The 13,911-nt window shown below is 37.0% G+C and overlaps 1 protein-coding gene across 2 annotated transcripts in view; it reads right to left on the bottom strand.

The window, feature by feature from the left end:
* LOC145679765 (uncharacterized) overlaps positions 1 to 13,911 on the bottom strand; it is a 175,449-nt gene that overhangs the window by 75,488 nt on the left and 86,050 nt on the right. For both annotated transcript variants that reach the window (XM_081750319.1, XM_081750320.1), the window contains exons 6-7: positions 9,771 to 9,848; positions 5,169 to 5,230 (exon numbers count right to left, since the gene is read on the bottom strand). In XM_081750319.1, coding sequence (XP_081606445.1) covers positions 5,169 to 5,230; positions 9,771 to 9,848 — 140 coding nt within the window. The remainder of the gene's footprint in view (positions 1 to 5,168; positions 5,231 to 9,770; positions 9,849 to 13,911) is intronic.

Here is a 13,911-nt window from a genome sequence, read left to right as displayed (position 1 = left end):
AGCAAATGATACCATTATACGTTTGTGCAATCAATGTTTTGCTGTTTTCCTCTTCAAGAACGTAACATGTTTACGACGATTCGTTTCATTTTCCATTAGAGCTTCTAGAAAGATGATTTGTGTTTGAGTATAGGATCTTTTGTTTCCTTTAACCGACAGTTCCAGCAAATACAACTCAATTGAAACAGCTGTAAAAAAAAACTAGTACTGTCTTAGAAAGTATTCCTAAAAGGGAGAAACTCCATCGTGCACCCTGAACAGTGACGGGAGTGCGTTGAGTGAGGCCAACAGCAAAATGGGGTCCATTGAAGATTCGTAACTCCACTTTGAAGGGTTTTAATTAATTTCACACTTTTCCTCAATGTCTAAAATGTAACTACTTAGCCTTAGATGAAAAGGAAGTTGTGAAGGAGCTATAGACTGTGAAGTCTACCGAAAAGATTTATCACGTCCTTGCAGCAACTATTTGCAGCAACTATTTCCAGCAAAAGGGAATAAGTACATCAGACCTAAGTTTTCAGAAACGCTAAAAAACCTTCCCGAGGCGTATCTGTATTTGTTTCAACAAGTGTATAACTGATTAATTGTCGCAAAAGAACTGACAAACTCTAAGACAAGAAGAAGAATCTTGTAGCACTGCAATTGGTGAGAAAAGCTTAAAAGTAGAAAAAATATTTTTATGTACTTATTCCCTTTTTCCAATCAGTGGTTCAATTATGAGCCTATATTGTTGAGGTGTTAAAAATAATAATAATAAGAAGAAAACTTATTAAGTGGTAGGTTACGCTGGACTCTTAATTGTGTATATGGAATAATGGAACGTGGGGTTATACAGAGGATTTTGGATTTCTGTTGGCGATCAATTAATCTTTACCCTAGTAGGGAATACTGGTTGGTCCGGATTTCGAACAGTAATGAAGATCAAGATTGATTGAAATTTCAACTTAGAATGAAATAAATAAAAATCTAATCTTATACAACTCTCATTGATAGTAGTGTTCCGTCTTTGTTTAGATGCCTATTCTTTTATAACTTTACCTATGGTGCATGGAGTTGTTGGTTAGATCCCAGCTCGCGCTGAATGAACTTTATTATGGACAAACACCGTGTGCATGAGTTTTCTCGGGTTTCTCCAGTTTCCTCCCACTTTCTTCATTAAACGATTTCATTCGTTTCTCACCATCACTGTCTCCATTAGCGTAGTCGACATAACGTGGGACGTAAAACTTAAATATTTCGTTTCGTTTTTCTTTTATAACTGTATATCACTTTTCCTGTGACGAGAGCATCATCTAAGCGTGTATTCAGTGAATTAAACCACTATATTCATAGCACAATAGTACAGAATGAAGTTTAGCTCTTTGGCAAGCCCCAGCATGCAGAGCAAAAAAAGCCAATACATTGATATTGAAACAGTAGTTAACGAATTCCTCTGCGAAAAAGATCACCCGTACTGTTGTGTTTCAGATGATAATTTATAATTATACTTAGTTGGTTGAAATTTCTCCATAGTTGTGGGGGCGAGATACTGAAAAAATCCCTACCAAGAGGTGAAGGTGACATGTAAAAGTAGTGAAATACGAACGAAATTAGTGTCGAATTCATATGCAAAGATGAAAAGTGACACTGTGGATGCTGCGTAAGTCCAAAATAAGCCTTGGTTGGCTTCGAGTTGACAATGGGAGGGTAACAGGAATAAAGAATTGAAAATATCCTATATTTGTGTCGAATGAATAGTTTTCGGGATCACTGACATAAAAGGTGATATTTCAGATGTGTATATTTCCAAGGTTGGCCATATTGAAATGGGGTCATAGGGAAAACCAGTAAATACTTCAGAACAGTTCCTTTTTGGTGCGTTTCAAGACACTGAGAGTGAAAAGTGATAATGCACAAATCACATCCTGAATTATCGGAGATATGACTTCTGGGGAAGTGTCGTTGCTCCAGGGAGGCATTACTAACTGATCACTCCCTAAAATCGTCACTGTTTTGCAGGGCCGTAGACAGAAATTTATTTCAGCGATCGAAAGCTTGACAGGAATTTATTTCAGCGATTGAGGGCATATTTTACTAAAATGTCTATCATCCAGGGGCGGATCCAGGATGATTGTTTGGGAGGGGCGGTCGTTCGAAGTCGAATCAAGGTAAGAGTGGATTGCAAAAAAAGAAAGAAAGAAAAGAAAAGAAAAAACAAATATAGAAAAGGAGAAGTAGCTCTTCTGCAGAATTAACTTTCTTAAGAAAGTAAGGCCTATCTACTTTAACTTTATAATACAAAGATGAAACATACTTAGGATATGTTTTATTTTTAATATAAAAAGTATAAAAAGTTCCCTATTCTGGGGGATGTGATCGCCCGAACGCACTCCCCTGAATCCGCCCCTGCTATCATCATCTCTAAAATTAGATATAATTTACAAAAAAAAAAAAAAAAAGTAGTGATTTCGTGGGGGCAAAAGCTCTTGATTGCAAAGGCCTGTATCCTGTGTATGTCCCTGCTGCTCTGAATTGTCAAAAGCTCCTCTTCAAAGGCAAGACATAAAATATAAATAATAAACGTGTAACATAGAATGCAATATAAATAGAAAATATGTTATAATTAAGAAATAGAAAATAATTATAAAATAAAGTTGAAGGACAATTAAAAAATACACTAAAACTGGAAATTAAAATATACTTTTAAAACAATTTTGCATTTATGCAGGGCTACAAACAGTGAGGAGTGCCATGTAAATTTAATAACAAATATAATATTGGAAAATTATTTCGAATTAAACTAGCTGTGACTACATTACTTCAAAATTGAACTTGTGGAATATACAGTATGAGCGTAGCTCAAATAAAATAATCAATAAGAATGGTCTTGATTGGAAGCTCGGACCATCCACGTAGGAGTAACTTACATTAACCATTCACCTAACAGACAATGACGCACAGGGCTTGGCACTACTTTATCAGATGGTTCTATCAAATGTAACTTAATTAAAACAATAGTAAGAAATTTTAAAGCTTTAAAAAGTGTCCTGAAGAAGAGGAAGTTCATTTTGCACATTGTAACTAAGTTACAAGAGATTTACGTCCTATCTGAACGGCGCTACCGAGTCAACTTTTGGAATATCCCCTTAAGGTAGCTTTCAACGCAACTAAGGGAAACGTATGTGAATCAGTAATAGAATTCTTCGTAGCAGAATGCATAAAGTCATGGTTCAATAACCACAAGGTTCGTGGTTCGAAACCCGTCGCCGAAATCAGATTTTTTAAAATCTTAATTCCTCAGTTCTGAAGATCTTTCTCTCCTTTCGTAATCATCTGATGCTCTAAAAAGAGTTCTCCACATTAATTCGACAACTGCCTAATGTGATCCTTGCAGTTCGAAAACTTCCCTTCTTATCTTTCACAAAATCAGAATTTTCGTCATAATACGAATGCTGTCCGATCATTTTTCCCCAATTCTAAATCTGTGTATACAAATCATCCCTCTCTGTCTCCATACTTGAATCCCCCCCTCTCTCTCTCTCTCTTTCTCTCAATGTCACCCAGGAAGTCATATGGATTGAGATCTAACCTTCGACTCTTGAAACCAAATGTAAGCTCTTTAGCAATGTGCTATCGTAGCTCTATAGGTTTGTTGTTAAAACCAGTATCTTTTAGACTTTATTCGGGGGGGGGGGGGAAGGAAGAGATTCTCCGGCGACATAAGATTTTCACTTTTTATTAGTGTATTACTATACATTTGATCAAAAAATACGTATTTATGAAGCTCAAGAGAGGGGGAATTACACCCTCCTATCCTGCCCAAATGACGCCCCTGAAACATTTGCTTGCACTTACTGAAAAGAAATTAAATGAATCATTGAATAAAACTCGTTTCTGTCCGTAGATATTTTAGAGCTCTTGGCAATTTCCATAGATTTCTTAGGGAGCATCTTACTAGCTTGCACTCTTTAAAGAAAGAAAAGAATGAAACTAAAGATATTTATGAAGCTCTGGGAAGATTGTGTTACTTTCCTTTAATTTAGGCTCTTCAAAATATTTCAGAACAAACGAATAGAAAAGACTGTTTTAAAGCTATAACGTTGTAAACTTGATTCCTGTTTCTTTTTCAGCTGAATGGAAAGAGTGTACTACGTCACACACACTGCTTTAGACAAGGAGAGGTGGAGGACGGGGAGGAGTTGGAATAAATACTAGAAGCAACTAATCGATTGATACATGTATTGCGGGAATGCATAAGAAAACTGGGCAAGAGTTTGTTATTAATTTGGACTTCGAATTTTTGTAACAAATTTTATGCCGCGGACTGTACATTTATGGGGTAGGAATTCACTATGGATAACCCCTTCCATGTCCCACCAGACAAACAAGAATGTCTTCTTGAGATGAAAATCGAGTTTAGGACGTGGTGTTGCCTTTCTTTTTGTACTGACCCACTACCTTCCTTTGCTTAAGGTGCACGTACAAGAACCATTTATCATCTCCGGTAAAAATACGTGAGAGAAAAGTCTGGTGTTAGCCACAGGATTAACGATGGATGATAAGCAAAGAACCACACATGGCATGCTGCATTGCTCAGCTCAAAATTTCCATTTCGAAATCTGTCAAACTATTTCCGGGTTCTCCTTGCAGCAATAGCATCCTCTCCACACACTGCATAGATTTATCCGAGTGCCTCTGCATCACTACATCTTTTGTTAAACTAGCACAGGAAAATATATCGGAGATGACCTTTCTTTTCAACCTGACACCTCACATTTCAGATTCTGAGAAACAAAAATTGATCAGTACAAGCAAAAACACAAATAATGTTACATATTACTAATAACATAGCTATAAATTGTATTCTACAGCGCTGCCACCATCACTGAGCTCTGGCAAAAATTTCTGAAAGTGAAACGCAACAATTAATAAATCAACCTAATATATATTAATTTATTAGAAAGCAATCATGTTTTAGAACTTCTTTGGACTACCAAATATTCTGCCTGAATGAATAAATTTCGAAGTTGATATTTTTTTTACCAAAATAGTTCCTGTCGAAAATTTTATTTTTTCTGTATTTTTTAAATTAAACTTTTCCCATTTACACACACACATAACTTTCTTCCAATTCTAAGAAAATATCAATTCATTAAATTTGTTAAATCTTGAATGCATGGTCAACTTACCAAGTGAAGTATGAATTGTACAGAGCCAACAATCATGGATGAACAAGCCATCAATTGAATTCCTGAAAAGATTTAGAAAAGGATGTCGGTAAGTGCATGCAAAGTTGTATTTACTTCTATAATAATGGCACATAGTAAATAATAGTTTGAATTCATTTCGACGTTGCTCTACAGCTACCTCGTATGTCAAAAAACTAAACACTACTTTACAGAGTCGATTTGTTACGAACTGTGAATAATTATAACAGTATTATTAAATAATATTTGTAATCCTAAACTATATTCTACGTTGCTGTCATCATTGGTTAACACCACATGAACCCACTCTTTAACAAACAAAACCAACTTGTAATAATAGAGGGCTATTTGTAATTAGTAAACTGATCGGAGTATCGTGTATCGCGAGATTCTGATACCTGGCCAGACGATTAATTAAACTATGTGCTTGCAGGAATTGGAACGTGTGCATGAAATAATTGTAACTTTCTGTTTTAAATAACAGAAAACAACATGTTGCTAAGGCCACTAATGACCTGTTGTTCGTCTTAGTTGGGAAATGCTAATACATCCTCCTGTTCACCGAAACGACTTAAATTTTATTAAAATTACACGGTAACACAATTCTTTACCTGATTTTATTGGCACTAATTCCATATGGTTTTGACGGGTAAATAGTTGAGCATGAGTATGGACGACAAAGGGATTTTTCTGGCTTTTCTTCCAGGTTTCTTTACTCATTTCCAAAGCCAGAGTTGAGGAAAGCTTCACGTGATTTCCTTTTTTCTAATTTACTTTTTCTTGCTGTTGTTTCCTTCTCTATACACTCATATCGCATGCGAAATGTATTTAGATAAATCAGTGAAGCGAACACGCACGGTTACACACAGGCACGTAGCCAGGATTTTGTAATAGGGGGGAGTCCGTGATAAAATACTATGGTTATCACACAAGGGACTCGATCATTCTAAACTATTTTACTGCCAACATATATTGGATCGTTTAGCCAGGATTTCGTAATGGGGGGGGGGCGTGACATGATATACTGTGGTTACATACCAGAGGCTCGATCAATCTGAACTATTTTACTGGCAGCGTACCCATATTGGTTTGTTAGGACAATAAAATGAGGATATGTTAGTAAATATTTTAATAACAAACTATGAAGAAATCTAGAATAAAAGAATATAATAAAGTATATGAAAAAGAGTCTTTCTAGGTCATTTGGACTCGGTTCTTCTTCTCGTCTCTTTTTTCTTTTTCCTATCTTCGTTTAATGCAGTCATGGATAGCAACGAGATCTCTTTCGGCAGTAAAGACATCCTATAAAATGAATTAGTTGCCACGAAATTGAAAATTTCTTTAAAAGTGTAACTGGAATCTATGTTGTCCGGCTCATATTATTGGTGATTGTGGGCATTTGTTAAGTTCTATCTGCGAGTCTATTTGATCGAACCGGTTTATCGTTCGCCATTTGTAGTCCATAAAATTAGCATGGAGCTAGGTGGAATTCGGAATGCTCCGTTACAATAATATCAATTTTCAATTTGAGTCCCCGTTTGCTCCACACAAAGTTCCTCATGAGAAACAGTAACCAAACGCTTGCTGTAGCTTTATAGTTTTAACGTTGATTCTTCTTTTCCTGATTTTTTTTTTTTGTTTCATTCTTCCTTAACTTTTTCATTTCTGGTCCCGAAGGGGGGAGTCCGGACCCCCCCGGATCCACCCCTTGGCTACGTGCCTGTCACACACTAACATTTGACTTAGCTTTGTTAACTGAATGTAAGAAGTGCACGCAGATAAAGGTTGGCGCGTCATTTCTCCAGGGTGGGCTGTTTGTATAGTGCTCTATTTTCACTAATTAACTTGTCTAATTTTCCAATTGCTTCGTCAGAATATCATTTGTTTTATTTGTTTCACCAGTAACGGCCAATGGCAGCCCATGGCTCGCATCCAACATCCAACCCAGGTTTTATTCCTTTTTAAAACTCCATTTGTAAGAGAAGGAGCGTAGGTGGCTATCATAATGACATATCTGAATCGAGACTTAACTTTTAATTGCGAAAATATATACATAAGAAGAGATGTATAGATGTATATAGTAACAGACATCTATAAATAGCAGCGTCATTTCAGTGAACTTGGGGGAGGGAAAAGGACAAAATTTTCCACCAACATATGTTTCACGTTTTATTAGTACACAATTGATTAAAAATATGTATTTTTCAAACTCAGGGAAGCTGCCCTTTCATAATGACGCCCCTGTCTGTAAATTATATAATAGGCCTACCTTACTCTCCGACCAAATGGTATGGCACCATCCGAATATACCTCCAGAATTGCCATTTTCATAACATTCCCCGCAATAGATATCTATGCTACCGCCCTTTTCATGGATCCACCCCTTGGCTACGTGCCTGTCACACACTAACATTTGACTTAGCTTTGTTAACTGAATGTAAGAAGTGCACGCAGATAAAGGTTGGCGCGTCATTTCTCCAGGGTGGGCTGTTTGTATAGTGCTCTATTTTCACTAATTAACTTGTCTAATTTTCCAATTGCTTCGTCAGAATATCATTTGTTTTATTTGTTTCACCAGTAACGGCCAATGGCAGCCCATGGCTCGCATCCAACATCCAACCCAGGTTTTATTCCTTTTTAAAACTCCATTTGTAAGAGAAGGAGCGTAGGTGGCTATCATAATGACATATCTGAATCGAGACTTAACTTTTAATTGCGAAAATATATACATAAGAAGAGATGTATAGATGTATATAGTAACAGACATCTATAAATAGCAGCGTCATTTCAGTGAACTTGGGGGAGGGAAAAGGACAAAATTTTCCACCAACATATGTTTCACGTTTTATTAGTACACAATTGATTAAAAATATGTATTTTTCAAACTCAGGGAAGCTGCCCTTTCATAATGACGCCCCTGTCTGTAAATTATATAATAGGCCTACCTTACTCTCCGACCAAATGGTATGGCACCATCCGAATATACCTCCAGAATTGCCATTTTCATAACATTCCCCGCAATAGATATCTATGCTACCGCCCTTTTCATGGAGCAAGTTTACACCTGGTCGATTCAGGAGGGCAAGATGACCCTTAAGTATTGGCCCACAGTAGATTAAAAATTAGCCATCACTACGTTTATCTACAGAGAAAACGGTTCTGAACTCTTATCATCGAAGTGACTAAGATGCTAATTTTTTTTTCTTTGGTTCACGTTCCGTTGATTCCTTTCATCGTGTGATCCATAGCATATCCGCGGATTGGAAGTACAAAGGTATTTCCAAAAGTTTCTGGACTGACATTTAAATATCATGCCACTGGTAATAATTGTTCGTGGCATATAGTGTCATCTATGGAAGAAATAATGTATCAATTTCAACTATCTAGCTGCGTCAGTCGCTGTGCGCTGAACTCGCATCCTGCATGTCAATACTCCATTCCACATGTCTGTTTTTCTTTTCAGGGATTCAGAGCTAAATCTGAACTGCGGGGTGGGTGCTGAATCTCCTCGAAGTCACAACCTTTCATTGCAGTCTTGTACTTTATTGTTGCTTGTGAGGACTATTTCTGAGTTTGCAAGTATGTGTTATTTTATATTATCACGTTCCTCTCTGTAGGGTCGAAATCGAACAGAACTATACATATACGCTCGTCTTCGTGCTGAAAGAAAGTAAAATGATTGTTGTTCAATTTTTCACAACTTACTTTCATCTAAATGTGAAAATTTTCTAGTGCTTTAACTTAAAACGCCATTATAACGAAGCAACAACTGTTGCTGGTTCCCCTCACAATTATTGTGCAGAAAACATAACTGCACACATAATGTTCGAATTCTGCGATGCGTAGAAAGTGTCCGTAACGGGACTGAAACATCAGGAACCAAGGGAAAGAAGACTAGTATGTTTCTCTTTGAACATTCCTTAGACCTGTATGTGCGCATGTGTGAAGGTATATCTGTTATATTTATCAAACAAGCTTGTAATCCTTACGTGTTATGAGCTTATAATGTGTTAAAAAGGTCTGGCAAACTTGTACCTTCCGACAACAGCATCTTATCCAGAATAACTGACAAGTAATCTCAGTTGCAAATAAATTTTGTACTTACTGTATGTTCCTTTACTCATAACTTTGGAATAAATAGGCAAAGTACATGTGTGCTCATCCCATAATCCCAAAACTTATAGAGAGCCGTGGTGACTCAGTAGTAGGGCGGTCATCTCTTGTTTATGGGGCCACTGGTTCGATCCCTGCTCGCGTCAATTGGACTTTGTGGAGGACAAATCCGTGTACGTGTGTTTCTAGGGATTTTCTCGTTTCATCCCACTTTCTTCATTCCACCATTTTATTCATTCTCATCATCATCGATTCCTTTCGCCCACATGGCACAACCGTGGGCGTAAAACTGAAAAATTTCATTTTTCAGAACGAATGGTTCAATGTAAATATTGATTTCTTTGAATTATAGAGATTTACATTCTTTCTGGATCAAATAAAACCGAACTAAAAGGACAAAGTTATGAGCAAAAAGACATACATTCTTACTACTGTTAACCGATCTAATGTGTTAACTGCATCGTTACTCACCTTTCACGAATACCAGTGAGATGCCAGTGAACACAGCTCCAATGGTAACAATTGCTGCATAACTTTTAGTATATTTCCCTAAGAAAAAAAAAAGACAAGTTTTAGTCTGGGTATGAGTAGAATACTAGCATTGTTGGACAATAAATGTCCGAAATACACAATATAAACATTCAATTTTCATTGATTTCAAGCAAACTGGAACGATGGAACCGTGATTACTACAAGTTGATCGTTACCTCAACAGGCAGTTATTAGGTTGAAAGAAGTACAAGTGGCATAGGACGTGCTACAGTGATATATGCAATATATTGGGCTAGAAAGATCAACGAGTAATTTTGTTGCATATCCAGACTTGGGCATCATGAGCCACATGTGTCGTATTTTTGATTGAGAAATAAGGCGAAAAGCATAGAAAGGAACAGAGCATAGCTGGTTTGATAAGTTTTGTGAGAAATGCCAGTCTCCAAGGAAATTATAATTCAACAAGAGTGGATAAATGCTTTAAGGGTATGAAGGTAAATCTGTACATAACTTTCAGAAAATTTACCTGAGAGTTTAACAATGTTCGTGTTACCCATTCTGGATTATTTTCAACAAACATAAATGGAAAACATGAACAACTGGGTCCCGTATGAACTGATTGTGCACAACAAACAGGAGCATGTGGATATCCGCAATTACGTCTTAGTTTGTCACGAAAATGAACTTCTACTCCATCGTATGATCAAAAGTGGATTATGTATTAAATCGAAAGCAAAGTATGTAGTAATTATACCTGGAAATTTGAATTACCTGGAATTACCTGACGTTGGTAAATACCTGGAAATTTCCAGAACCAAAGCTAATGTCTAACAACGTTTCGTTTATAGTATGGTAGACGTTATTATATACCGTACATTAGTTCTTTCTCTTTACGAAAATATAACACAATTACGCCATCTGCGGAAATGCAGTAGACGGACTACACATTTAATTAAGTAGGAAAAAGCTGTGCCTAGAAAACAGGACAGATCTTCTGATCTTGCAAGATGATGCAGAACAACTAATGCATAAATTACGTGTTCACAGTACGTAGAATATGAAGTATTTCTGCACCGTCCACGTTCCGATCACTTAGCACAAATATTCTATGGTATGTTTACAAATCTAAGGCACTTCCAGCATGGACGTCCGTAGAAGGGGGGGGGGGCAAGGGAGCCGTGCCCCCTGGAATTTGGCGTATGAATTTTTCCGAACAATAATATTTGACCTACAGGAAAGAAAGGCGAAATGAAGGGTAAGGGGAAAAAACAAGGAATGTCCATGCATGTGCTTTACCGGGTGCTTTGTCCTATCTGTTGGTGACTCTTGGTACAATTTGATTGTATATGCCATGCACGCGTAGATGTAGAAATATCCATGTAAAAAGGGACGAAAGATTTAATAACCCTATTCTTTGTACGTGATTTTCAATATTAAAATGACGTTTTTTCAAAAATGTAATTTTGTGACATTCCTTCTTTTTTCCCCTTACCCTTCAAATGTAATTTTTTCTTCGATCTGAGCAAATTGACTGTTACACTTTGAAACTGCAGGCTACTTAATGTATAGCAGAAAAAAAAAAATGTTGTGATAGAATGTGGTTTATTTTCTTTTACAGTAGTTCAGTAGATTTTGCACCTCAAGGCCTACACATTGTTATCAATTTCGACCAAAAAGCGACATTTCGTTTTCTTTCCCTCTATTCATTTCCTAAATTTAATTCTCAAACTCTATAATTTTCTCCCCCCCCCTTTTTGTTTTTGTTTCGCGAAGTGCGAAGTTTATGAGAAAAAACATAGAATGTTCTTTGGCTCCTAGAGAGTTTTTATAATAACCGACAGTAGCGCACTTAGGATCTTGTTTCGGGGGAGGGGCTTGGGAAACATTAAGAAGCATTTGTGTTGTATGTACAATTCGACAAAATAACGAATTCATTTTGGGGGGGGGGCTTCCTCCCCAATAGCTTCCCCTAAATACGCCACTGATAGCCGAGCTTGAAGAAAATTTTCACACATCTACTTTAAATTTGATATTGCTTTACTATATTATGGGAGAGATTTCAGCCATCTGGGATCCCTTTCCTTACCTACATTACTACTTTCTATATTTGGGCTTGAGGCAAAATAATTCCTTTGTTCAGGTGGGTTTTCTTTCCTTTTTTTAAAGTATAAGCGTACATACTGAGAATGATGAAATGGAACTTCGAAGAAGGCAGAATGCTGTTTTTGTTATAAAAAGAAAGCAACATCGATAAGAAAATGCTGTTAACTTCATTGTTGAGGGAAGCGAAAAATGCTTTACTTCGATAACAATTGTAATTGTGACGTGGAAGTGGCCTGGTACATATGTTATAACTTTACTTTTCCTTCTTTCATTTTAGCTTGAAACAGAGGTGCATTCCGCTCGCCTCGAGAAAATATGTGACAAGTTGTATCACATTGTCCGTGCTGTCGATTTTACTGAGGGGATAACGGTTCATTCGAGCCAAAGATTGAGGGTTGACACCCATCCATCTCATCGCTCCCAAACGGAAAGGCAGATCATAAACCATTTTCCATCCCCAAATTCTGCAAATACACTTGACCTTTCCTCTACTGTTTATCCCGTCTACCCTTTGTTTTGAGTTTTCTCGCCACAATGTTATAGTTGTGTTGTGTGGGAAGTGTGTGTGTTCTGAATTCCGTGTAGTTGATAATTTCAAAATGGATATTAGAAAATACATGAAACGTCAAAGAACAGCCAGTAATTCACAGGAACGTAATAATGAAAACAATAATGAGAGAGAAATAAGTATTGTTAAGAAACATAGTGAAGATGTAAATAAGCACCCTAAGGTGAACGAAGGATCTGATTCATTTTCCGCAGACCAAAGTGGCTTCCCTATATGTTGTAATGTTTACGATATAGGACAATATTTGCAAATATCATCTATTAGTGTGTTAAGTGACAACAACAAGTTGAAAGTGATAGACGAACCGTGGCAACCAAGTTCATCGTATGATTTTCGCGGTGATTTATCAGAGACAAAAGCGTCCTTTTTTTTTTTTTTTTTTTTTTTTTTTGTTTAAGTGGCTCGAGCAGTATAGTTCCTGGCTGGTGTATTCAGGAAAAGTCAAAGCAGTTTTGTGTCGACACTGTGCTCTGTTTAAACCGAATGTTCAGAGAGGTACGCAAAGTGCTTTCATTGTAAGACCATTTATTAAATATAAAGATATGCATGAAGCATGCAAGCATCATGTTTCGTCTGGGTGGCATAAAGAAGCAATAGAGCGCTCGAAGAATTTCAAGAGTACAATGGAAGGTAGACAGAATAGTGTTATTGAACAAACTGAGTCTGCCCTTCATGGACAAATTACAGCCAACAGAAAGAAATTGTTCCCAATTGTGTCTTCAATTGTGTTTTGTGCAACTCATGACCTTCCTTCGCGAGGGAATTCTTCTTTCTCTGGTGTTTTTCATGATTTACTAGATTTTAGAGACGAGTGTGGTGATGTTGTTCTTAGCGACCATTTGCGAACAGGAAATGCAAACGCAAAATATACTTCCGTGCGTACGCAAAATGAAATTATATGGGTTGGAGGCGAAGTACTAAGAGAACACTACTCAGAGACGTTCGTGATTCTTGTGCCTTCTCTCTTTTAGCCGACGAAACAGCGGACATTTCTGGAACGCAGCAGTTGTCTCTTGGCATTAGATTTGTGGATCTCAAGAATGTGAAAGTTTGTGAAGAGTTTATTGGTTTCGTGCCCCTAAGTGAACTTCATGCGGAGGCAGTAGCGAAGGTCATTCTATCTTATTTATCTAAGTGGGGCGTAGATGTGTCCAAGTTTGTAGGTTTAGGTTTCGATGGCTGTTCTGTTATTGCGGGATCAACAACAGTATCTTCGAGCATTGTATTTTCACTGTGCTTCTCATAGACTTAATCTTGTAGTTAATGATCTTAATGATGTGATTGAAATACAAAATGCATGCGGAACTATAAAAGAAATCAATTTCTTTCGTGAAAGCATATTACGACGCAATTTGATTCCAAAAGTACCTATGTTATGTGATACTAGGTGGTTAGCAAAATACAAAAGTATTTGTCTTTTTGCTGAAAACTATGTCGTAATTATTGAGG

The sequence above is a fragment of the Thermobia domestica genome, chromosome 2, assembly GCF_964235325.1.
Source record: "Thermobia domestica chromosome 2, izTheDome1.hap1.1, whole genome shotgun sequence".
Lineage (NCBI taxonomy): Eukaryota > Metazoa > Arthropoda > Insecta > Zygentoma > Lepismatidae > Thermobia > Thermobia domestica.
The sequence above is the reverse complement of the archived record's forward strand: the minus strand, read 5'-3'. Positions and strand labels throughout refer to the sequence as shown.